Genomic DNA, 27,733 nt, shown 5'->3' with positions numbered 1-27,733 from the left:
CGGCTCTGGGCTTGCATGCCTTGGAGAGTCAAACGGCAGATCCAGCCTCCCGTTTTGATCCCTACCAGGACATGGGGCCGACATGTTCTTGGGGAAGTGGTCATCATCAGAGCTTGTATAGACATGCGCAGATGACCTTGCCGGCCTGGGGCAAAACTCCATAGGCAGTAGCATGCAGTTCCCTGGCCCTGCCTGCATCCTTTTGGAACTTGGTGACAATGGGAGCCTGTGCTCGACAGGAGCCTACTCTGTGGTTGAAGGCAGGACAGCTGCTGCGACAAGAGGCTGAGGAGGCAGGGCCACCCGTGGAGTCGCGGTTGTCTTGACCGTAGAAACCATGGTAGTAATTGTGTCTCCCTTCGAAGTAATGATACTGATTGACCGGGTGGATACAGATGCTGTGGTCGACGGAGCTGTCACCCATGGGCCCGTGGTCATTAATGAGGTGGACAGCTTAGCAGAAGCAGCCATTGCCGACAAACTTGTGATCTAGGATGATGAGCCCATCAACGGGGCTTGCAGTGGGCCCAAAGACTTCTCCTTTGTAGACTTGTCCTTGGAGGAAGATCTATGTTTTGAGGGCCTCAAGGACTTCCTTGCAGAGGATACCGCCCATCCACTGGCAGTCTCGGAGATGGAGACAACGAATGAGTCCTTCCCGAACTGGGTCCTGCAGCCGCTGCGAGTCAGCAGAATGGTGCTTAGCATTCTTTTGGATCCCCTGGGAAGGGGCATCCTCAAACGACCTCAACCTCTTCTCCGAGGGTGCACGCTCGTTGGACCAGTCGGTCCTGGATGAGGCATGACTGCACCCTGAGGCCAAGTCAGAGGCCTTCCCCAACTTGAACCAAGCCACAAACCTGCAATAGCAGTCCTTCCTCATCTTTGACAGAAATCCGCAGCAAATATCACATCCATCATCATCGTGGTCTGGATGATGACAATATAGGCACTTTATGTGCCGATCCTGGACGTAGACATTTTGCAGACCACATTTCGCGCAGAGTTTGAAGAGACTCCTCTCTTCCTAGGACATCGTTGATGCACGAAGTAGACCCAAGCCTAGGCCTTCCGAAAGTTGAAGTGAAGAACTGGCGATGAAAGCAGATCTTTGCTGGCAATGGATCCCTGCTGCGGGTAGTCGATCGACGGTGGAAAAAATTGGAGAAACAAACAAATAAAAATATCGGAAAAAAACTCAAAAATAGTAAAATACTCAAAGAGCAAGATGAGAGGACTCCCAACACTGAAATGTGCAGCACAAATCTGAAGATGGCCACCAGGTGTGAAGCTTAGGGAGACAACTGTCATTGAATGGGGTAGTATGACCGAAAGGACAGTGATTGGTTATACAGGAGAAATGCAGTTTTCAGGCTAACGCAAAACTGCTTTTCTTTTTTACTGAGGATTCCCAACCTGTGAATCCATGCCAGAACCCATGCTGGAGAAGTGTAGGTATAAAAAGGCTACTAAACATTATATTTATATTTTGGTTATTTATTTATAATATATGTCCTTATATCTATAAAACAACATGAACATACCTTTCATATTACAACCTAATTCACACATCAATACTTACCTGTGGGGGTGGGGGGCGCTGTTGAGCGGCGAGCGGATGAGGACATGAGCCTCTGCTGCTCCACCGCGGCTGCTGATATCCTGATTATAAAATCCTATTTCCTGAGGCAAACTCTACAAACCTTTGCTATGAAACGATTGCCGAACCTAGTGGCTTAATACCACTGAAATCTCCAGCAGAATCGGTGTCGGGAAGACCCCGAAACACAGTCTCGGAGTTGGCAGGCCCTGCTTGGCACCATTTTAAGGAAGAGTGTTTTTTGGAACGCTCTGGCGGTGCAACAGTGTTGGCCTATCTGCTGCGGACAGACGATGCAGCCATTGACCCGGTGAGTTGAGATGGCTAATTGGGAGCTCGCCCAGCAGAAGACCCGGACTTGCAGCCCGGGACAATCGACTTGGCTGCCGAAACTGCAGCATGGAGGTGGGGCCCAAGTGCACGAGGCGGCTGCCAAGGGGGAGCTGAGTGCGGGTGCCCACAGAGCCCTGCTGCAGGAGGACCCCACTCGCCGGAGACGGCGGGCGCTCTGTGCTGGAGCGGATGGTCATAGCGATCCAGCAGCAACAACAAGGCATGAGCAGCAAAGAAGCTGATGCGGCCACAGTCATCAGGCCAGCGGGCTGTGGGCTTGCCTGGGAGCGGAGATCATCAGGGAGGCCTCAGGCCAGTGGTGGTGAACTCCTTTAGGGGAACAGAAATGCGGGACGTTAAGAGAACGATCGGATGGAGGCCAGGCCAGTGGGGAGTGCCGGCATAGAGAAGAGCTGCACAAGGGGCCGGATAAGAAGGGAGGGCCAGGGTGGGCTGATGGTGGGCAAAGAAGCAGCTGCCTCATGGTTAAACAGCACAGAGGTGCAGGATTGCAGACTGGGGTGCCAACACTGAATGTACTCCTTATTAGCTCTGCCTCTCTATGGAAAATAGAGGCTAGTGATCAGAGCCTGCAAGGCTGACCTACATAAACGAATACTCCGACTTCAATACGTGAACAGGCCCGCTTGGAGGCTAGAACAGTTGAAAGGCAGCAGGGGAAGGTGCAGCGACAAGAGGAGACCAGCGATACGAGAAGAATACCTACTAGGACTGTGGAGTATACACATCCAGGAAAGAGGGAGGATCTCCACATGGCAACATAGCCTGAACTGTGGTGGCCTTGGGGGCTGCGGCAAGGTTTGGCTCAAATATTGCCTGATAGTTCCTGGGGCTTTTCTCTTAGGCGTATTTGCTGTGCACACCCTGTATGTGCGCCAGGCCTAACATCTAGAGAGGAACTTCATCCAGTAAGGTCGCATTGTGGGTGGCTTGTACCAGTTTCTTCAACATATGTTGCAGATTTTTCCCTCCCTCATGAACACTGCGCTTGCAGGCCTGGTCTCACAAGTGGGACTCCTAAGTAAGGAGGAAACATATAGGCAGTGCTGCAGTTTTGTAATTTCGGGGAGCCACATCTGTCGGCGGACTTAAGCAGGCACAGTCCCACCTGGTTGGACTGGAGGCACTTGGTGGTGAGTCTATTGCCCAACTTCCTGTGGGTTCCTCCTGGCGGGGTAAGGGCTCGGGCAGGCTGTGACATCGAATAAGGAACTTGAAAGATCCACGGAGGAGCCAACAGCAGTCGAAGGACTACTAGTTCACGAAAGGCCGTAGAGGGGATGGCAAAGGACAAATCCCAGAAGTGGACCTTACAGAACAGGATGGGCTGCTACACAGTGAGCGTCCCTTCTCCCTCAGTTACGCCACAGGAGACAGTGGGCTCAAGTGTGGGTGCCGCCAGGGAAGAGCAAAGAATATCACTTACTGACATTACGAGCACCATAGGAGACTCCAGGTCATTGATAGAGGCCAAGATTGACAGATTGACCTCAGAGGTGTCCTTTTTGTGGCAGGATCTTATCAACTTGTCCTCAAGGGTGGGAGAAGAGGAGCAACGTATATCTGACAATGAAGTTGTGCTCAAGAAGATGGAAAGACAGTTGACTGTGGTGTCCCAGGAACTCGCTATCCTGGAGAATTGTGCAGAGGATAGTGAGGACGTAATGACTTGCATATACTTGGACTGAGGGATGAAGGACCAGGATGGAGTTATCTCTAGAACATTAGCTCGCAGATCTTATGGCAACCAGAAAGTTCTCTAATTTCTTTTCAATTGAACGGGCACGTCAAGTCCCAACAGGCCACCCGCTATCTGAAGCGCCCTGCACACTGTGATCGCACATCTCTTAAATTACAGGGATCGAGACACTCTCCGACATATGGCAAAGGAAATGGGCCAGATCACATATAATGGGAATCAGACTGGGTTCTTCCCTGATTACACGAAAGAGGTACAGCGGGTCAGACAGTCCTCTGACTCTGTTAAACGGCAGTTGATGTTGCTCAACATAAAATATGCCCTTTTCTTCCCGGCTTTGCTAGAAGTCTATCATAAGGGCACAGTGCGTTTGTTCCACAACCCTAAGGAAGCCTGGGACTGGATGGAGATGGAGATACATATCCTGTCTGGGCCAAGCCATAGATCACCAAGAGATTGGCCTAATTGGGGCTGCAATCGAGAATCACGCCCATCCTTGTCTAATACACAGGGCTCGGTCACGGTTGAGTGGGCCCAGACATGAAGAAGTGGGCTGAAGTGGGGCGGGGGGGGGGCAGCTTGGTGCTTCACAGTAGGGTCAGGGTAGAGTGTCAGTGGTTAACATGGTGTTCACTTTGATATGCTGGGATCCTATAGATAGTGGCCTCAGGCGCAGGATTAAAGTTGGTTCGGCAGCTCTCGCAGGTGACCCCACATATATTTTCAAGGGTTGGTGTATGTTTTGGTTTTCATGTGTTCGGGTGACAGGTGCATCTAGTTGGGGGAAAGTACGGGGTGGGATGGTTTGTTTGTGCTAATGGGTTTTATGAAGGGATAGTCGCATTGGGTGGTTAGGCTTCGTGATTGGAGCACTGAGGGCAATGGGAAGCTAGGAGGTCTGGTTGCGGTTTGTCCCGAGCAGGATGTGAGACGGCCCCCCTCAATTAAAACGGTCTACGGCATGAGGATAGACCTAGGACAATTTCCTTTTTAACATGGAATGTGAACGGGCTGGGGTCCAGTTTTAAAAGACGAATGGTGTTACAACTTCACAATCGATACCAGCCAGATGTCGTCCACCTCACTGAAACTCACTTGGCTGGGTCAGAGTGTAGCTTCTTTGAACGAACAAATTACCGTACAGCGATCCATGCTGGCTTCTCTAGGAGGGTGAGGGGTGCATTGATACTACTTCATAAGAGGGTTGCCTTTCGGCTCTGGAAGGTGAAGCAGCATCTGAGGGGGTGATTGGTCCTGGTGACTGGGGAACTCTGGGGAGAGGTTTGGGGACTGTTGTGTGTGTCTGCCCCCCCGCCATTGGCATTGGACCTACTGAACGAAATTAAAGCAGCCCTTTTATGAGACCAGGTGGACAGATGGATCCTGGATTGGGATTTCAATGACATTATGGAACCGGTATTGGATCGTATGAACATTAGCGGTAGACCGGTTGTAATTCCCACAAAGTTGAACACATTTGTCAGCGCAATGTGATTGGTGAACACCTGGAGGGGCGCTGCACCAGTCGGTGGATTCACCTTCCTGTCAGGAGTGCATGGCTCACTATTCAGATTGGATTATCTTTTTATTTAGGTGGGTGACATGATAGGCTTAAGTCAGCCCCATTCCTGGCTACGGGCATCTCTGACCACTCCCCTTTGGTTGTGGAGCTTGATACAGGTAGAAAGAAGGAGAGGACCCCCATGGCGAATGAACAGCTACTATCTGGGGTTCCCCAAGTTTCTGGAAGGGGTGGCTTCTAAGACAAATACTTTGACATTAATACAGGTATGGTACACAGCCTGGAGGTGTTATAGGAAGGTTATTAGGCGGTCCTCTAGGGCCAGATGATTTTCCTGGAGGCAGCTCATAGAATGGTACAACAAACACCTAGGGCAAAACTAGAGATTTCACTACTTGAAACATCATCATGGTCATGAGAGGGCTCATGAACCTATGGTCGACGGGTTTCGATGACCACTCCTATTGGGATCCTCTTTTTCAGGACCAGGTGGTTTATCTTGGGCGTCACTCTGTGAATAATCTGCTATGGCGGATCAGGCGGTACCTCTGTCCTCAGTGCTCAAATAGTGAATGCAGCTCTGGGAGTGTCTGTCGTGTGCCAAGCGATGCAAGCAATTTATTGTGCTCGTTTTTGCGTTCTGTCTCTTTAGCGTGCCATGAAATGGCCAGTTTGCATGTCTAATAGTGGTCAGCTTTTTCTTTCTTGTCTGTAAACCAAAGGAGAGGGTGGTCAGAAGAACCGCTCTCTCATTCGCTTCAAGGGCCGAGTTCCCGAAATGGCATGTTTGCACGTCTATTTATGGACAGCTTTTTCTTTCTTGTCTTTAGTGGTCTGGGGTATCATTCCTCCGACTCAGAACCGTACGTCTATTCATTCAGTGAATAAAAAATACTTACCTGTAAAAAAAACACATGACTAATCAATTATACAACACAGGATTTCAAGTGTACAATGCAGGATCTTGAGGAGATGATACCTCAGAAGGTATCATCGCTGCAAGTTCCTGTGTTGTGTTTCCATCGTTTTTTTTAAAGAACAAGGTGTGCTGTTTGGGTGACACATTATCAAATCACAGAGAAGAGAGGATCCAAAATGGAACCCTCCCGTCCCCTGCACACCTTTGTACCCTGTCACTAAGACGGTTAAATATTAATTCAAATACATTTTTAGAAATTAGATAGAGACTTTATATTGGTCAGCAAGTTAAACATCAAACAATATAACAATGTTGTCTGTAGTTCATACAGAAAAAAAGTTCTTTTATTGCAAAACGCATGTAGCAGAGAAGGTTCAGTTCAGTATGTATGGCTGATGCGTTTCGAGATGAAAACTCTCTTCTTCATGAGCCAAATATTTATTTTTTAACATAACCATGCGGTCCCTAAGTGCGTCTGCGGTTAGTGTTTCATAAAAATAGAGAAATGTTCGCTGTCACACTCTGTCCAGTGTAAAAACAGGGTCACTCGTATCAAAATCGGGGATCTTATGGTAACCAAGTCAGCACCCTGATGCATCCCGGAAACAGGAAGTGAGCATTTCGTAAAGGGTAGTGTCTAGTTCCCATCCGAGAAACGGACCAAGTTGACATTATCAAATCAATTTTTATTGAATTGTAATAACTTATTACAGTTGGGTTGTGGTGTCACAAAGCATGTTGCAAGATCTTGAACAAAGTGTGAGCAGCAGCACTCTAATTTGAATTCCAGCTGTCACTAAAATAAAGGTTTTACGAGCTTTCAATATTGCTTTATTCTGAACGAACCTTCTATTTATGATATAATATGCCATTTATAACGTGTCTGTACACAAGTGTTTCTAAGCACGATGTATGACAATCCGGTCTTCTGTTGCTAAGGAGGCATTTATATCATTTGTGCATAACATGAGAACAGGAATCTATCTGCATCCTGCCACTTATTTGAAAACCTTTTTAAAGGTATTGTTATCCAAATGCTTACAATATTTGTTTGCAACAAATTACAAGCTGAATATTTGTTTGTTTTTTTCAACCATCCAGTACAAAGTCTAATTGTATTATTCATACCCATAACTGGAACATCTCTTGCATCAGAGCAAGCAAAAGACTAAGCATTAAAGGAGATAGTTGTGTAACCACGTTTGAGGTATAGAATAGACCTTACTTAAAAAAATGCAATTGGTCCCATAGTTTGATGACTCTACAAAGGAACTGTTGTCGTCCCAGAACTCTTTAGTGACCAATACCTTAAAAAGGAACACAAAAACCAACATATCATTTGCACTTATCATATTTTATTTGCTTCTCTTGGCAGGTTAATGTACTGTCCTCAGATGACATCTGCCCCCATCTGGCAAATAAACCCCTCACTGGTAGGAGATGCCCTTTAAAAGAGTGGAGGGAGACCTATCCATTTCCCATGACACGTGGAAAATGCATGCCTTAAAATGGCAGTCAATCTATGAACAAGGGTGAACATGCACACTGAGGGATCCTTCTCAATCATTTAGCCACAGTAAAATAATGTGACCTTAATAGTATTACACCCTGTGCATTGTGTACCTGAAGCATCAACTACAAGAGCTGCCCTACTAGAGAAACTCCCCAATCCTCCATCAGAAAGGTTCAAACAAGTGAAATGAAATGGTACATACTTGGTTGTGACTGGGTAGGCGGCAGATGTTGATCCGTATGTTTACTGAGCCACTTATGATAGGATGGGCAGTCGGTGAGATCCACCAGTCGCAAAAGTTCACAACTTCCCTGAATGAAAACATCATAGAAATGTAAATGTACATTGCTCTCCACACTAGAGACTGAGAACACGTGTAATGTGGTATGTTTGTACCTGCTAATAGGGAGCAACGCAACAGTAATACCAGTAATGGAACCATGTAAAAACAGTTACACTTTTGGAGAAAGTCCTTTCCGGTCACCACAGGCTCCCATGGGGAATGAAGGCTGGTGAGGCTGATAAGGGAGACCCGACTTGGAATACCCTCAGCAGATCCAATGATGTAAGTATGACATTGGACTAGCAAAACGGAGGGAGGTGATTGGTTTTGTATTGGGGTACTGTGATGAAATTAAGAGATAAATGGTAAAGAGATAGCTATTACCTCGTTACTGGGTAGTAAGAAGAGACAAATACCTCACCAGGAGCTGGGAAGACGGCCATAGTGTATTTATTTGTGTAGTAATTGCTGGCGCAGGCTTATGTTGTAAGATAACTTAGGCTATGTGGAAGTGGACCTTTGTGTATATTGTGCATATTGGTGGAGAAGGTAAAGTGGTGGGGTGAATCGAGGAGGATGGTCCAGTATGAGAGCAGCAAGGTGGGGCTGTTCAGAGCGTGAGGGGCTTTATCGTGGTGCTGCTCTGAAGGATTGGGTGATGCAGGAGGCGTGGTCTCAGAGAGAGACGCAGAAGTATTGTTGGTGAAGGTTGTGAAAGGGAGCCAAAAGAGGGGAGTGAGAATTGAAATAATATTTGGTAGGCATTGGTAGATTAAGCTGTGACGAATTAACAAGGGAGGACCTCACACTATCCACCTGTGGCAAACATTACCCCGGTAAAAGGACAAAATCCTTAAATACCACACACAGTGAGAATAATAGAGTAGCAGTTTGGTGAGGCATCTTATCACATAAAGTAACGATGGTGGTTTTTGGATAGCATTAAAAGTGGATGGTGACCAGAGAAATAAATTCCAAGAAATGTTCAGGAAGAGTTTGAGGACACAAAGAAATAATAGCTTCTTTTTAGTTCATCTTCTACATGCAAAATTATTAGTATAGTCCCATAGGAATATCCAGCATTTTGTAGGCCACCAGGACAGGAACATGTACATGTAGGGTTTGGAAGAAGTGTACAGAGCTAACGTTGATGAGTAGGGTCAGTGCTAACATTTTTATTATGTTTTTTTAATTTATAATAAGAATTGTATTGTTTTACTTACACATAGCTCTGTAAGTGTTTTTTCCTGGTAAATAAGTTTAATTCTTTGAGACTAAACTTCCTTTATGATAATCATACTATGTATATATCCCACTAAGTAGGAAAGTGTATGCATCCGCTTAGGTGGGAGTTCCGTGTTCAGTCAACACGATGAAATAGAGGAGCCACCGGCTAAAGAATGGATGCATAATCAGCCCATCAAAGGGGGTACAGCACCCACGGCTCCTCCTCCTCCTCTGCCCCAGAGCAGTGATCCATCTCTGGAAGCACTTGCATTATATCCATATGAGCATTAAAAGCTGCGGCACGGTATACTAATCCCACATATGCTCCCCCGCGTACAGTAGTGAAGACATAATAAATGGAGAACAAATAGGTAAGCAAAGACCAGTTTCCACACATTTAGAGTATGAGGAGCGCTGCGACTTACAAGCAAAATTGGGAGGGATGCCACCAGCAGCATAAAAGGTAGTAGAAGAGGGTCTACGTAAGATGTGGGTTGGAATATATTGGTGGAGGTGATGAGTGGAACATATAAGACTAGTCCCCTCCGGAAACCAGATTTGAAGACAGAGAAGATGATGAAGGTGATGACAATGACAATACTATGTTAGAAGATGAAGAGAGGAAAGCTGAGAGGCGGAGGCCATACAAGCCCCTTCTACAAGCACGGGGATAGGGAAGGAGATTACGTGGCCTGATTTGGTAGAACTGGTGAGGAGGCCAGAACCCGTTGAACATCCCAGATGCCAGAAAATGCGATCAAACAATTTAGAGGATAGAACTCCGTATGTGAATAGACTGAGGAATCTACCAGGTTGGTATAGAGTTAGTAGGACAGGCAAGGTGACAAAGACAAAGGGTACGGCTGCATTCGGGCAGGGGCCAGGTTTTACACAATTCCCCTTATTGGAGAAAGGGGAGGACTACACAATATATCCTGTGGCTTCAAATGAACAAAATTTATTTAATTTGTAAATCTCCATCACTCACATCAGGGTCGCGCAAATGGATTTATGAATTAGAGAGAATGACAGCTGTGATAACCTTAATAGTAGGTGACATAAAAAGCCTGCTTGCTGCTATGCTAGTGGAGCAATCAGACGACATTTGGAAACAAGCTGGATATTCATGGCTGAGGCCACAGAATACTAACCATGGCAGAGCGCCTTTTACTAATTGTCGAGCTGACATATGAAGAGCACTTAGGGTACAATACCTATACTCGTTAGACATGAGCGCAATTGTGACTCGTAAAATTAAAACAGTCGAAGATCCAACGGCTTAGATTCTGGATATTAAAAAAAAATGGCAGCTAGAATCTAGAGACCCATAGGACAAAAACATAACTATTTTTATCAAGTTTTATGTCAGGAACTTCCTGAAGAAGTGCAAAGGCAATTGAGGAAGATTGTGGGAATGGAAGCGAAGCCATTGGTGGAGATACAATTGGCAATTGTTTACCATTGTTCGTTAAAACAAGGGAAAGACAGAAAAAAGTAGAGGACAGGAAAATTGAAGAAGCAAAACTAGTTCCGAAATTATTTTCAAAATGGTCAGTGGGAGGGGTGGTATTAACAAGTGGGGGAGAATGTTATAGGGCACAAGGGACATTGCAGGTACAGCCAGCAGTGAACGGATTTTGCAGGAAGAGGAGAGTATCATTATTTTCCCAGAGGATGAGGGTTTGCACCCAGAGGCAGAGGGTTTGGATTTCAAGCTCCACAAGGAGGAGGGTTTTATAGGGGCAACCCAGGTTTGGAGGGCCGCTACAGCAGTCTTGGACATGTGGGAATATGGGGCACATTTCACACACATGCCGAAGCAGGGGAAGAGTACAACAGAATTGGCAAATTGGCAAGCAGCATATCTGAGAAGGGGGAAAGCATACCCCCCACTATATAGCGCAGAGCCACACAAATATTATGCCCAAGATCACACGCAGTATCAGGCACAAGAGCCACAAATACAACATACACAACAAGGGATGTCATCCCAAACACAGCAAGCTCTGATGCAGATACAGCAAACACAATGCAGACAAAGGCACCAACACAACAGAATGCACTGACGTTGTAGAATGCAAACATGTTACCACATGCACCTACTCCTAGTATGGGGGTGTGACAGTAGGCATGTACCCACAATAGGACAGCCAACAGAAAAATGTGATGTGTTTCATCCTATCGATTACACTAGACCCACAAGAAGAACCAAAGGTCCGAGTGACCATAGGTGACAATTTTTTTTCCTTTCTAGTAGATACAGGGGTGACTTGATCCTGTGATAGAGAAGGGAAGTTCCCAATGTAAAGCATTGCCATGAATGCACAAGGATTTTCTGGGGCGACAACCACAGTTCCTTTTACAGATGGAGTACATAACATCATTGCAGAATAAAACATGTCTATGCCATTATTATACTCCCATAAGACACCAGTCAATAAATTGGGGAGGGACTTGCTGAGTAAATTGAACATGGCTACATCATTCACTGAATAAGGGATAATGGGCCTTATTACGAGGTAGGAGGTAACCATGGTGCTATTAGCACCATGGCTACCCCCTTACTGCATTCCGTGTCCGGGTTCTCAAAATAGGGACTTACGGGGTCATTCCAACCTTGGAGGACCGGTAAGTCTCAATTCCAAGAACCATTCCCCATTCCCATTCGAGCGTCCATAGGGCTCAATGGGAATGGGGATGGAGCTAATAACGGGCCCGCTAACAGCGGGCCCGTTATTAGCTCCCTGGTCCCTTAGCGGTTCACGCTAAGGGTGCCTGGTAATACCAGGCGCCCATAGCGGGACCCGCCAAGGGACCTCGGAATAGGGCATTAAGGGTTTACCGGCACCGGTCTCCTTACCGGTGCCCGTTAACCCTTACCGCCCACCTCGTAATGAGGCCCAATATGTTCTATCCCAGGGATCTATTATGTGAATGCACAAGTATCATAACAGCATTTTATGGCCAGGAAGTATAAAGAGAAGTGCCACTAAACCCAGAGGTATTCCTTTACGGGGTACACATATTGCTAGCATGGCTTCCAAGAATACAGGACAGACTATTGCGGTTACCCACCACATTTTTGTTTCGGCCAGAAGTTCACACAGACACGGAGGAAGGGCAGATAATTACAGTTGAGTTAGAAGCAGCAATAGTGAGGGAAGGCAGAGTAATTTTACAGAGAGTTGATGAGGAGCGGTCCAACTGGAGAACAGTGATGGCTCTCGACAAAGGAAATGGATTGACTGACTTAACAGATGAAAGCTTGTTTACAGGTGACGACTCAGAGGATGAAGTGATGTTTAATATAAGTCTTACGTATATGACATTGGTTTATTAAAGGGGGCACTGTCAGTTAAAATTAAATTGAAGCAGGGAGCTAATTTACCATGATTAAGACAATGGGCATCATTCCAAGTCCGGCGGTAACCGAGCCGGAAAAACCGGCAGGTTGCTGCCCTACTTGGAATGAATTACCGCCTCTGTGATTGCCGGAATCACCGGGGCATTACAACCCCAGTGATCCGGTAATTCCGGAGGCGGAATTCCGTAAATCCACATTTCCATGGAGTCCGTTCGGACTCCATGGGAATGGGGACAATGGAAACACTGGTTCCATCTATGACGGAGCTAGTGTTTCCATTTCCGCCTGCAGGAGGGTGGCGTTACTCCTGCCAGGTAAGACCTGGCGGGAGTGACACCACCCGCTTGCAGAACTCGTAATCTGCCGGTCCGGAAATAACAGTGGCGGCAGGTTTACCACCACCGTTGTTTCCGAACCGGCAGGGTCGTAATGAGGCCCAATGTCTCATGTCAAAAGAAGCTGACAAGGGTATTTATGAGACCATTGCTGCCTTAGTGCGACAAGGGATATTAGTGCCTTCAGAATCCCCTTGTAACACAGCTGTGTACCCAGTGTTAAAAAGCGACCGGGGGGGTCATGGAGATTTATCCAGGACTTATGCCCCCTGAACAATATTTTTGAGGCAGAATTCCCTTTGGTTCCAAACCCAACCACAATATTCTGTAACATCCCAACCAAAGGTAAATATCTTATAGTGACTGATTTTCAAAAAGGCTTTATTTTCAATCCCTGCATGAAGAGTCCCAGTACTGGACCTCTTTCACTTACCGCAGAATTAAACTGAAATATACTTGTTAACTCAGTGGTACTGTGAATCACGTTCTGACTTCAACCGACTTGGGGAATTTATAACTTGACAGCACGTTAATACAATACATAGATGACATTTTAGTGTGTCGCACAACAGAGGTAGTGTGCAGAAGAAACTCAGTAAAACTGATGACAGTATTGGAAGAGAAAGGGTACAAAGCTGACAAAGAGAAAATGCAATATTGCCAGGAAGAAGTCCTATACATAGGCCAGCTAGTATCAAAGGAAGGGAGGAAGGTGACACCAAAAAGAGGAGAAGCAATCGTGAAGATATTTAAGCCAGAGACAGTGAAAGGGTTACAACAATTTCTAGGCCTTTGCAATTGCTGCAGGGCATGGGGTCTTCGACTACAGCACATATGTCAGGCCACTTTTAAAAGGATGGAAGGAGGCACGCAAGGTTAAAAGTGATGTAGCCTGGACAGGTGAGATGATAGATGCCTTTGATGAATTGAAGCTAGCAATTAACAATGAAGAATTCTTCTTATTCTTCCATTCAAATGGAGTAGTGATGACAGTTGTCCTCTCACAGAAAACTACCATGGGACCCAAACCAATAATATTTTACAGTGGGATTTTAGATCCAGTTATGAGAGATCATTATCCCTGTGAGCAAGCATTGGCGGCAGAAGACTTTGCGATTGAGCACTCTGCCAGCATATCTATGGGCTGCACAGTTACATTATATGTTGAACATGCTCTATTTGGCATACTTGAAAAACCCCAAAGCATATTGACTACACAGAGAGCCTCAGGTTATGAAGTAATTATATCAAACTCATCCATTACAATTGTCAGGTATTGAGAGGTAAATCCAGCCATAGCAGAACCAGTGAAGGAAGGAGATAACGTGCATGACTGCACCACGTACTCTGAATACCATGATGAAAAACCACATGCCAAGGAAAATGCCCTAGGAGGGGGGATTATTCTCTTCATTGACAGGTCATTGTCAATAGACAAGAGCACTGGCAAAAGGCACTGTGGCACAGCACTGGTGAAGCCAAAAGGGAAGAACAGTTTGAGACAGTGACAAGTACGAGAATGCCAGCGCATTTCACAGCACAAGTGGCAGAATTGGTAGTGCTGATTTTGGCACTTGATGCGCATAAAGAAGAAACAGTAACAGTGTACTCAGGCTCCGCCTACGTGACATCAACAATAAACGCAGGACTGTCGTGTTGGAAAAGGAGGGGTTTCCTGCGCACAGATGCCACACCAGTGCAGCATGTGCCACAATTGGAGAGACTCATAGATGCACTCCAACTCCCATCAGCCATTGCCATCCTGAAGTGCGCAGCACACACCATAGGTACAGATTTGACATATGACACTGCGATTGCACCAAACAAGTACACACGTACATGCGACATGATAATGAAAGAAGGGTTGAATGCATCAGCAATAGCACAAATAATCGACTTACAGGGAAGGACACCACCAGAAGAGCAAAAATTATGGAAACGAAGAGGGTGCTTATTGTCCCCACAGATGCAATGTGGAGGCAGGACAGCACTGGGAAAAGGAACAAGTTACTTACCTGTAACTGTTGTTCTCCAGCATGGGTCTGGCATGGATTCACATGCTCATGAATATTCACCGTCGTCAGGCTGGGAATCCTCGGTAAAGAAAAAAATCAGTTTCAGTTTCGTTTCTGAACTGTCTTTCTACTAATAACCAATCACTGGTCTCTGGGTCATACTGCCCCCAGCCAATGACTGCCCTCTACCTAAACCCCTCCTCTGGCAGCCATCTTCAGATTCGGTAGCACGTAAAGTGGCAGTAGGACCATGATAAGAGCCGCAGAGGGGTTGGAGGGAGTGTTTGCATGTGAATCCATGCCAGACCCATGCTGGAGAACAACAGTTACAGGTAAGTAACTTGTTCCTTCTCCAGCATGGGGTCTGGCATGGATTCATATGCTCATGAATACAAGAATACATAGCAGTACACACATGCACAACCACAGGAGGTAGCAATGCTCAACATTAAGCATTTCAACAACTCAACATTAAGCATCTCTTACCTCCTCACCAGGCTCACCTTCAAGCAAACAGGTTGCGCAGCACTGCCTGGCTGACTCTGGACTCCTCCCTGGAATCCCAGTCAATGCAGTAACATCTTGTGAAGGTGTGTGTTGACCTCCACGGAGCAGCCCTGCAGATGTCGAGCAGGGGCACACCAGACAGGAACGTCGTGGTAGCAGCGATCGCTCTGGTTGAATGGGCTCTCGGACGGTCGGGCAATGGTCGGTTTGCCTACTGGTGACAGTGCATGATGCAGCCGGAGAGCCATCTGGAAATGGAAGCCTTCGAGAGGGCCTTACCTTGGTTCACAGGTCCAAAATTCACAAACAGCTGTGATGTGTTCGGAAAACTCTTTGTGCGGTCCATGTAGATCTTCAGCGCTCTAGTCACATCCAGCGAGTGCAAAGTCCTCTCAGCCGGCGACGAAGGCGATGGGAAAAAAACAGATAACACCAAGGGCTCGTTGAGGTGGAGGTCCTACGGCACCTTGGGCATGAAGGAGGGGTGCGTCCTCAGCACTACCCTCGTCTCGTGGAATGTCAGATATGGAGGTTTACAGGATAGGGCCTGGATCTCTCCCACTCATCATGCGGAGGTAATGGCCACCAGAAACGCTGTCTTCCACGATAGGAACTTCAACGGTGCCGAATGTAGAGGCTCGAATGGCGGGCCCATGAGCCTGGTCAGCACCAAGTTGAGCTCCCACGCCGGGGCTGGAGCCTTCAACAGCGGGAACGAATGGAACAGTCCTTTCATGAACTACTTCACCAGGCGATGAGACCACAGAGATGACCGCCCGGAGTTCTGGTGTAGCGGGAGATTGCTGCCAGATGGATTTTGATAGAGGCGTGCGCCAGCCCCGCCTTGCCCAGAGACATCAAGTGCGGCAGCACTTGAGGGGCCGTAATCCGCAGAGGGTTGATCTTCTGTGCACAGCACCAGACAGAGAACCTCTTCCATTTGTGTCCATAGCACTTAAGAGTCGAGGACGCCCTGGCCTTTGCAAGCACCTCATTGCAGTCCACCTGGATATTGTAGCCTCCGAACTCTAGTGCTGCAGGAGCCAGGCCTGCAGGTTCAGTGACCCCGGGTCGTGGTGGAGGATGGTGCCTCCTTCCCTGGCGAGAAGATCCACGTCCGTCGGCAGTTTGACTGGGGGGGGGGGGCGCTGACATGTCCAGAAGGTCTGGGAACCAAATCTGCCTTGGCCACGAGGATCATCCTGCACCAGGACCGTCTGAGTTGACTGATGAGTCGCAGCAGCAACGGCAACAGTGGGAACGCATACAGGAACAGGCTGTCCCAGGGGAATGAGAAGGCATCGCCCATGCTCCCCAGCTGGGGAAACCTGCTGTCGAACCTATGGCACTTGGCGTTCGTCGCTGTCATGAATAGGTCGATCTGGGGATTGCCCCATCGTCAGAATAGGAGATCCACTTGATCCTGCCGAAGCTCCCCCTCGTGGCACAAGCACAGCCCCCTACTGAGTGAGTCTGCGATGGTGTTCTTTATTCCTGCCAGATGGAAGGGTATCAGGAACATCCCTTGGGCAACAGCCCAGTGTCACAGATCCTGCGCTTCCTTGGATAGGGCTGGGGATCTGGTGCCCCCTGCTTCCTTAATGTAGAACTTTGTGGTGGTGGTGTCGGTGAAGAGCATCACCACCTTGCACTTGAGGGACGGGAGGAACAGCCTGAGGGCCCAGAACATGGCTCAGAGCTCCAGGACGTTGATGTGTAGTGACCTCTCCTCCGGGAGCCAAAGGCCTCTTGCGTGGAGATCTCCGGTGTGTGCTCCCCATCCTTGCAGGGAGGCGTCCGTCGTCACCGCTTCCTGGTGTGCCAGGGTCTGGAAGTCCATACCCACCACTAGGTACGTGCGGTTGCCCCACCACCGGATCGCTTGATGGAACGTCTCATTGAGGGAGATCTTGTCTTCGAAGCTACCCGCTGCTTGCATCCAACGGGCGTCGAGTAATTCCTCTGCGGCCCTATCTTCCTCGTCGCCCCCCCGTTGCTCTCTTCGTCAGCTTCGCCGGGATCCTTCCCTTGGGCCCTGGCTTCCTCGAACTTCTTGTCCAGGATCCTTTGGATGCTAGCCAACTCATCCTCAGAGTTGGTATCTGTGTCCGTTATGGCTACCGAGCCCCCCTCTCTTTCTCCTCCCGGGGTTTCACGGGGTTCTTCTTGATAGGCAGAAAAGATGATTCCCTCCGGGGTGTCAGGGAAACTCTAGCCCCTGAAGCCGTCTCCACTAGGGAAGCCTCCGTAGGTTTCACCAGGGCCACCACGACTCCTTCAATCGAGGCCTTAGCCGGGTGAATCAGGGCCTTCATGACCTTGGGCGTGCCTGAGGCCTTCACCTTGGGGGGATGGTCGCTGACTCGTTCCCCCTCGGCTGTCTCCGTTGGGATCGACCAGGGCTTCTCCAGAAGCTTACCCGGGTTCTCCGACTTCCTCTTCACCGAGCCAGAGCGTTGGCTCGTGGTTGATGGCACCGGTGATAATGCGCCCTGCCTGGCAGCGGAGGAGCCCGACCGATCGGCACTCCCGTGCCCTTGGACTTGCGCTGCTTTGCCTTTTGTTGGGCCCCCGTTGCCGGAGCGCCCTCAAAGGTCTTAGAAGATCGCTCGGACTTCTTCTTCTTCTCACCTGTTGCTGGGCTCTTCCCCTCCAGCCAGTTGGTGAGTCGAGTACGACGATCTCTCATTGTCCGTTCGGACATGTTCTTACAAAACGCACAGTCCTTCTCCATGTGCGATTTGTCGTCGTGAAGGCAGTAGAGGCACCGAGAGTGCTCATCCTCCTTAAAGACGTTCTGTAGTCCGCATCCAGGGCAGCTCCTGAACAGCTTGAGTTCAACAGGCGTCATGCTTCCTTTGTCCTGGGCCATGACCACACGGGCCTCAAAGATCTTCTGGAATCCTCAGAGAAGTGGAAACTCAACGAAAAGATGCCCTTGAGGGGCGTAGAAAATTCCAAAAACGGGTTCCCGTTGATCGGAAGTAGAATTGGTGGAGCGTGATGCTTGATTGACCGAAAATATGAGAGTAAACTCTTTGGAAAAACGCAATATGGAGTAAAAGCTCGAGAGCTACAGCATGAGGACTCCCAACACTTGAGCGTGCAGTAAAAATCTGAAGATGGCTGGCAGAGGAGGGGCTTAGGTAGAGGGCAGTCATTGGCTCGGGGCAGTATGACCCAGAGACCAGTGATTGGTTATTAGTAGAAAGACAGTTCAGAAACGAAACTGAAACTGATTTTTTTCTTTAGCGAGTATTCCCAGCCTGACGATGGGGAATATTCATGAGCATGTGAATCCATGCCAGACCCCATGCTGGAGAACAGTTATGCCTCTAGGTCTGCTTACAGTAGCGTTAGACCAATTGCTCTACTCAGCACACACACCAAGAGAGTGTCTTGCAGTACTGATTTCGGAAGACTGGTTTGTCCCTAATTTAGCAGAACATGTAGTTAATTTGATTATACATTATTTAACATGTCAGAAGTTCACTGCCGGGCAAACTCTGCAAACAGTGAGATGGGCAATACTCTATCCTACCAGACCATTTCAGTACTTGTATAGCGACTACGCGGATATGTTCCAAATTTGCCACGGCTACAGATATATGCTAGTGGTCGTATGTACCTTTTCCCAATGGATAGAAGCAGGTCCGTGCACACATCTAGATGCCACTAGTGCTGTGAAATTCCTTTTACATGAGGTATTACCACGGTGGGGAGTGTGCAGAGTGCTCAGGTCTGACAATGGACCACATTTTGTAAATGAGGTATTTGAGCACAATACTATCCTTTTGGGCATAAAGGATGCATTCTCATCAGCTTACCACCCACAAGCAAACAGCGTTAGCGAGTGCCTCAATGGGCACCTAAAGGAGTGAAATGCCAAACTAAAAGAGACACAGAAAAAAGGTTGGCTCCATTGTGCAATCAGCCCAACTCTGACAATTACCTGACTCCACATGAGCTGGTGATGGGACGCCAGATGCATATACCCCTTACTCCTCCCACTCGAGCTCAGACAGATGCAGAGAATTCTGCTGTTGTGTTAGAGAAAGAAATGCATGATTATTTAACCGCATTGAGGGAATCTCTTAAATGTATGTCCCGACACTTAGAAGCGCGGTAGGGGGGTTGAACGAAGACTGATGAAGCACAGGGGCAAGCTGATCCAGATGAGTTATTGAAACCATTAGCGTTACTTCCGTCTTGTGCAGGAACTTTACCAGGAAGTGGTACAAGCCCCACTTCAAGAGACCTTTCGTAGTGGAGGCGGCTACACAGTCTGCAGTAAAGGTCCATGGAAGGCATGTCTGGTTACACCTCTGCAACGTCAAACTCTACAAAGGCGAGACACCCCCTGTCCACCAACAATGAGCATGAAATTAAAGAAGCAGACAGAAGACCCCCAAACAAGGTTGATGGTGAGGACCGATCAGCAGCAAACAGAATAAAAGACACATGGGGCCTCATTATGACCCTGCCGGTCCGGAAACAACCGTGGAGTTTAACCCGCCACCACCGTTGTTTCCGGACCGGCAGATTAAGAGTTCAGATTAAGAGTTCTGCAGGTGGGTGGTGTCTCCATGAGAATGGGGATTAACGGAATTCCGCCTCTGGAATTACTGGGTCACCAGGGTTGTAATGCCTTGGTGATTCCGGCAATCACAGAGGTGGTAATTCACTACGAGTCCGGTGGCAGCCTGCCGGTTTTTCCGGCATGGCTACTGCCAAACTTGTATTAAGGCCCATGGCCTCATTACCGGTCTGGCAGTAACCGTGGCGATACTAACGGCGGGTTGCCGCCGGACCCGTAAATATTTACTGGTGCCTGACTTGCCAGTAACACCGGGGGATTACATCCCCGGCGGTCCAGAAAGTCAGGTGCCGGTAAATTGTAATTCCCCATTCCGATAGAGTACCATAGGACCCTATGGGAAGGGGGAACACAGAAGCACCGGCACTGTGGTTAACAGTGCCGGTGCTTCTGTGATGGTCTGCATACCGTTGCCGATGTGCCCGGCAGGGTCTGACCTGTCGGGCACATCGGCTCCGGCATGCAGACCTGTAATATGCCAGTCCGGAAACAACGGTGCCGGTATGCTTACCGGCATCGTTGTTTCCGGACCGGCAGGCTCGGAATGAGCCCCACAGTGTTTTTTATATAGATACACAGACATGTTAGGTTGAAATAATTTTAACAACGCTTGCTTAGAATAAATTGTGATACTTCTAAAGTAAAAGAAAAATAACAGGTGTTCCCTATAGCATTTTTTATTGTGGGTCCTGTCCTTTTTTATGAACACTTATCCCTTTTTAGGAACCTGGAACATTTGCATCATCATATTACTATTAAATCTGAAGACTTATATAATGATTGAAAGGAATTTTCTCTCAATATTAACAAGGTTTTTCTTGTGAACACTTACTTTTAAAGATATCATTTATTTTATTTAATGTGTTATAGTTTAAACATAAACTTTACACATATAAAATAACATACTGCGAAAGATGAAAGTATTACATTATAGATCACAATAAGCACAGTAAATGCAGACCAACAGACAAATAAACAAACAGACAGGTGATTGTTCCCAATCCCCAGTACTTCTTAGCGGACGCATACTAATAGTGCTAAGATTGAACGTGATGAGACAGTCAAACAATCAGTTGTTCTATTGATCAGTCAACATCATCATCATAACCTTCAATCATCGGGCAATCTTTCTGTCTGAGTCTTCATAGTATTCAGATAAAAATAAAGTAATAAATAAAAGAATAGACTAAAATAATGTACACATGAACATAAAGCATCCTTAAAGTAGGAATAATTACATCAAGGTTCACACGCTTGTTAGATAGCATCTGATACTTTAGTGACCTGCCTTCATTCATTAATTCATACTGAGAGTAGACGCTTTCCTACCGGGTTAGCAGCCCTCTCTTTATCCAATATCTGAGTTAATCGTGCAGTCACTGGGCCTCATTATGACTCAGGCGCTAAGTGTTTAACGGTGCCGTAAAAGGCTGCGGCGCCGTTAAACACCTAGCGCCTAATTACGAGGTCCCTTTGCGGGACCCGACCTTAACGGCTGGTTTTATCAGCCGTTAAAGTAGGGACCCGCAAAGGGACCTTGGTGCTAATTACGGTACCGCAATTTGCGGTACCATAATTAGCGCCTTCCCCATTCCCATTGAGCCCTATGGGGCAAAAATGGGAATGGGGAAGGGCCATGGCGGCATGGGGAATTACCGCCCCACCAACCTCGGAATGGGGTGGTAATTCCCCATTCCACCATGGCGGACTCCAACATGGACCATGGTGCAAATAGCACCATGGTTTAGCGCCAGAGTCCTAATGAGGCCCACTGTCTTCTAGACCCTAAAAAGAGCCATATTTAATCCCCCATTTAGAGAGTTAATACATCGCTTCCATAAATCTTCATCCTGGATAGATTCCAAAGAATTAGTATACTTGCCCAAATGCTTCACATATTCCGCCCCCATAGAGGGACATTCAGTCATAATATGTTTTGCTGTTTCAGGGTTTGACTTGATACAGCAAAGTCGACAGAAGCAATCTTCTTCTCTCAATACAATTGAGGGGCCAAGAACGCTTAAGATAGGCAAGCGATTGATATGCAAAAGCAATATAAATCTCTGTATTTCACTAGATGGACTTAGTTTTAAATACGGTTGAGCTTTCCTATATACATACAGAACATCAGGGATAGAAGATTAGCTTTTCAATGTACCGAGATGACTGAAATTATCGTTCCAGTCCCATTTATTTTAAAGTATTTTCATTGTCATTTATAAGTACAGTTGTTCACGTTTCAATGCGTACATCATGGCGCAGTTGTCCGATCATTTCTAGCAACGTTACAGTATTAACCGTAAACAAAATAACAAACAAATAACTTTCTTCACTTGTCTGGCATTGTGTTACTCATCTTTTTTGTGCGCTTGCAGCGTAGTGGAAGGCCCAATGGTGGCAACTGAAGTCAACAGTTCAGTTGTAACCCCCACCTTCTTCTAATAATACAACAACGGTGAGCAATACAGGGATGGTATTTGTAAGCAGAGGGTCAATAGTGTTCAAGGGGGTTTGTCGTCGGAATGGTGAAAAATATCCCAGACTAACAGTTTCCACGCTGCTCACCTGTCACTTTCATCTGCACCAGATCCCTGTGCTCCTTCCATCCAAACTCTAGTTTTAGCCTCGGCCCAACGTTCAAATTCTCGGTACCAGCAAACATACTGCAGACCCTTAGCTGATTTCCAGGCCATTGCAATGGATCTTTCAGCCAATATACATGTCATATCCATAAATCTGGTCACATGTTTGTATTTACTATTTCTGGGATATGCGCCTATCAGGCATTCATTCGGTGTCCATTCGTATCTCACTACCCCAGCCTTCCTACAGGCTTGTTCTATCTCTGCCCAGCACTTTTGAACTTGCACGCAGCCCCAGAACATGTGTATCAAATCCGCATCACCCAATGCACACCAGGGACATGTTGTTTGTGTGTTATTGCTAAATGTGGCTATCCTATGTGGGGTCATGTACGTACGGTACAGTATGTTTAGTTGTATCAGCCTGAAGTGGGAATTCCTTGACACTTCCTTGGGGTATAACAGTATCCTTTCCCATTCCTTTTCAGTGATATTGGGCCCTAGATCCTTTTTCCATTTCTCTTTCAACAGTATACTCTTGGGGCTCGGTTTGTCTGCCAGTAAACTATAGAGTCTGGACACCGGCCTGCAACAGTCTCCCAGATTGTGCATTAGGACTAGTAAGGGTTTTGGTGTCGTTTTTTCCGGCCATCCATGCCATGTCACCTTCACCACCTTCCGTACCTTCTGATACCACAAAAAATGCCCCCAAGTAGTCCCTCTTTCTCTTGCAGGGATTCAAACTCTCTAAAGGATCCTCCTTCATATAGGTCACCCCAGGTATAGATGCCCCAGTTCCTCACCACTGCCATGTCCGACTTGAGCTTGTCATGGCCCTGTTCCATACCCTTCTGCAGAGTGTCGCCAACATGGGAACACTTTCCAAGCAACCCAGTGGTCCCCATAGTATTTCTTTTAAGCGTGTTGGCGATACTAGACACTGCAAAAGTACTGTTTCCGACGTGGCCTTGTCCGAGCTGGGTTGCAAGGTAATATTTCTCCAGATCTGGCAATTGCACCCCACCCTCTCTATAAGGCAGACACAGGGCCTCATTCTGAGTTGGGCGGTAAGGGTTAACGGTCACCGGTAATGATGCCGGTGCTGGTAAACCCTTACTGCCCAATTCCGAGGTCCCTTAGCGGGAACCGCAAAGGACATGTGGTCTGACCACACATCCTTTGCGGGTCCCGCTAAGGCACCAGGGCGCTAATAATGGGCCCGCTATATGCGGGCCCGTAAGTAGCACCTTCCCCATTCCCATTGAGCCCTATGGGGGCTCAAACGGGAATGGAGAATGGTCTACAGAATGGGGACTTACCAGGTCCTCCAAGGTCGGAATGACCCGGTAAGTCCCCATTCTGTCAGACCGGACCCGGACCCGGGTTTGGAGACAGCCATGACGCTAATAGCGCCATGGCTACCTCCAAACTCGTAATGACCCCCACAGTGTAACGAATTACAGTTTGTGGCGGGCAGCACCCCACAAGAAGTCGCACAGGAGCGCATCTAGCAAGCGGAAGAAGGAAGCCTTGAGGTAGCAATGGACATTCTGGAAGTGGTATAAGAACCTTGCAATATAGTCATTTTGGTGATGGCAACCTCACCCATTAGAGATAATGGCAGCTTGGACCAGAATTTAATGGATTTCTGCAGGCCTTTTACTACTGTTGCTGTGTTGCTCTCATGGGTCTGCTCTGGCGTGTGTCTAATGTTCACCCCCAAGTATTTGAACGTTTCCAGTTCCCATCGGAGCGCGACTTCTGGCAGTTCACCCCTATCTTTCCCTTTTAGGCCCGCTATTGGAAAAATGCAAGATTTCTCTTTGCTGAAGCAGATTCCAGACACTGTAGCGTAATTATCTAGGACATCAAGTATCGTTGGGACATTAAGGTGCAGATCCTTCAAGTACAGCAGCACATCGTCCGTGTATAGCGACACCAAATGACTGACGCCCCCTACCCAGATGCTAGCCTTGAGGAATTGCTTTCGCAGGTATATGGCTATCAGCTCAAGCCCTAGTATGTATAACATGGGTGATAGCGGGCATCCCTGTGTGGTGCCTCTCTCAATGTCCCAGACCGGTGAGACCACCCTCCCAGATTTTACCCTCGCCACTGGCTTGGTGGACAATATTTGCACCCATTTAATAAATTGTTCCCGAACCAGAATTCTTTCAGCACTGCCAGCAGCCATTCCCAGTATAGCGAGTCAAACGCTTTAATGGCATCTAGCATAATTATGGCATAGTGTGCTTGTGAGTTCGCCGTCTGCGCTAGCACATGTTGTAGTCTGCGCAGATTTATTGCTGTGTTTCGGCCGGGGATGAAACCGTTCTGGTCTTTGTGTAACAGATCCCCAATAACCTTAGTTAGCTGCTGGGTCAGTATAGTAGCAATGATATTGATATCGTAATTTAGCATTGCTAATGGCCTATACGAGTCGCATTCGTCGGTGGGTTTCCCTGGTTTGGGTATTGGTATCACCAGGGTTTCTCTCATGCTTTCCGGTAGCATCTCTTTCTCAAATGCTTCTTTAAACACCTCACACAGCATGGTAGTTAGGGTTGATTCATACGACTTGTAGAATTCCGGGGGGAGTCTGTCTCTTCCCAGTGTTTTGCTTGTGGCTAGCGATCTAATCGCTTTAGATATACCCCCGGCCGAAATGTCCTTCTCTAATTCCCCGTGCTACGCCGTGCCCAACTTGTGTAGGCATATTTCATCTAATGTGCCCAGTATGTCCTCTTGGGATGTCTGGTGTTCGTGGCTATGTAGGGAAGAAAAGAATTCTGTGAAGGTGTCATTGATCTCTTGTTTTCTCTAACGTACCGTGCATAGCCTGTCTTTTAATTCTGTAGTTAAGTGTCTCAGGTGTTCCCTTTTGCACAGCCATGCTAGTAGCCTGCCTGGCTTATCCCCTTCTGCATGGGCTCTAGTTGTTTTGACCTTGTAATCAAATTTTGATAACCCCCCCCAAGCGTCTTGACAGTTATGCCTTAGTTCCGCAGTACGGGGCCGGCAACGTTCATTACGGGATGCCCAATTATGAGGTTCCCTTGCGGGATCCGCTCAAAACGTCTGATGAGACCAACGTCCTTTGCGGGTCCCGCAAGGGGACCAGGGAGCTCATAACGGGCCCGTTATTAACAGGCCCGTTGTTAGCTCCCTCCCCATTCCCATTGAGCCCTATGGGGGCCCAAATGGGAATGGGTTTTTTCAATGACTAATTACTGGGTCCTCCAAGGTTGGAATGACCCGGTAATTCCTCATTGAAGGAACCCGGTACTGAAACCCGGTGTGGAGGCAGCCATGCCCTTATTAAGGGCATGGCTGCCTCCATACTCGTAATGAGGCCCTATTTGTCTGATTTCCTTCTCCCATTTCCCCAGTTCCACCCTCAGTGCTTTCCTTACACCGCCTGCGCTAATAATAACTTCCCCTCGGACCACTACTTTCATTGCCTCCCACACCGTGCCCCATTCCTTAACGCTACCCACATTTCTTTTTATATATTTAAGGTTTAGCTGTTTGTATTTAAGGTTTAGCTGTCTGAGTCTGGCTTTGATTGGCACAAAGGAATTTCTTGCCCTCTGAACTGTGGGCATATAGTTCGGATATATAGCTATTCTGGAGTTGTCGCGTTGTATCTCTCCCCCTTCTCTCGAGTATTTCATAATAACCTCCCTGTCTCGGAAGTTCAGGATTCTGGCTATCATCGGGCAGTGGTCGACGTTCCAGTCCCATAACCCCAGATACTTATCAAATGTGACATTAAGCGTACTAATTTTATCTCCCTAGTCAGGGGTCCACCCTATATCACTGAATAGGATATTCATACCCGTGATAAAGCTAGACTTGGTTCCCAATCTGCATTGCCTTGTGTAAGCTCTTAAGCAGTGGATTAGCAGAGCCGCTCTTCATTTTGAGATACATAGTAGCTCTTCTTTTCAACACCAGTACCTCAAGAGAGAGCAGAGTCAGCTCCAGGACCAGTATTGCCATGGCAACACATTGCTGCAACCCAATATACTCCTCCAGAATCATCCCTCGACAGGGCGCAACCATTTTAAGTCAATGTTAACCAAGCTCTTAAGGCCATAGATGACCGCCGGAGTCAAGCATTGCGAATACAACCGCATCACCCCCGTCAGCATGTAGCCGCCCCTTCTTTTGTTAAACTGGACAATTAGGGAAGTTAGCTGATTCGATTTCCTGATACAGGTCTCAATACAGATTTTATATCTTGAATTTACATCAAATTCTAGCCCCAGATATTTATAAAAAAGGAGTGTACGAGATTGCCAGATTTGAAATGACTAATTTAGGATGGGCTACATGCTTGGCATTAAAAAGCATAATCTGTGTCATGTCTTTGTTGATTATAAGGCCATTATTTTCAGCATATGTCCAAGGGGAGTTAGCCATATGCTGCCTACTAGTAAAGGTATGGGTCCTCATTACGCGGTAGGCGGTAAATAACGGCCCTTACCGGCATCGAGCAATTAGCGTGTCCGTGTAGTAACCAGCCCGCTAATTGCGTGCCAATACGAGTACGCAGGCACAAGCTTTGTGCCATGCCGGTAAGGACATTACTGCCATGCCGCTAAAGACCCCAAAAGCGCTCTTACCGGCAGCAAAGAAAGTGCTGATAGCACTACCGCATTCATGGATCTGGCATTAGCGGTCACCGTTAAAAGCGGCCACCGTCAATAGCGGTGACCGCTCTATTAGCAGTGACCATAAATAAGCGGAACCAGAAGTAGCGTCATCGCACAGGAATGGGAAAGGGCACGGCGGCCATCTTTAAAAACACAATCCAATTCCATCCTCATCCCCCAGGACTTGCGTCACCACTACAGCAGCCCCAACTTCATGCAACAGCACAGCAGAATGCCCAAGGCCCTGAAGCAAGGTGCTGTGCACCAGCGCAAGGAACGTTTCTCAAATGAGGAACTAACCATGCTTGCTGACACACTAGCAGCAAATGCAGAGGTTATGTTTGCCCAAGACATGCGGCGTCCCACCCAGATAAAAAGAAAGGAGATCTGGGAGGAGGTGGCACGCAGAGTCATTGCGGTGGGCTCCACCCCCCGCACTGTAAAGGATGTGCGCAAGCGCTGGGATGACCTGCGCCTCCATTTCCGGAGCATACTTGCAGCCAATAGGAGCCAGGGCATGAGGACAGGTGGCGGCTCCCCGACCAAGATGACACACTG

At 47.6% G+C, this 27,733-nt stretch overlaps 1 protein-coding gene across 1 annotated transcript in view; it reads right to left on the bottom strand.

Annotated features, from left to right (window-relative positions):
- LOC138488500 (cyclic nucleotide-binding domain-containing protein 2-like) overlaps positions 1-27,733 on the bottom strand; it is an 808,593-nt gene that overhangs the window by 249,225 nt on the left and 531,635 nt on the right. The window contains exon 9 of the mRNA XM_069615519.1: positions 7,810-7,918. Coding sequence (XP_069471620.1) covers positions 7,810-7,918 — 109 coding nt within the window. The remainder of the gene's footprint in view (positions 1-7,809; positions 7,919-27,733) is intronic.

This window comes from Ambystoma mexicanum, chromosome 9 (genome assembly GCF_040938575.1).
Source record: "Ambystoma mexicanum isolate Mex_15411 chromosome 9, UKY_AmexF1_1, whole genome shotgun sequence".
Taxonomy (NCBI): Eukaryota; Metazoa; Chordata; class Amphibia; order Caudata; family Ambystomatidae; genus Ambystoma; species Ambystoma mexicanum.
Note: the sequence above shows the minus strand (reverse complement) of the source record. Positions and strands in the feature narration are given on the sequence as shown.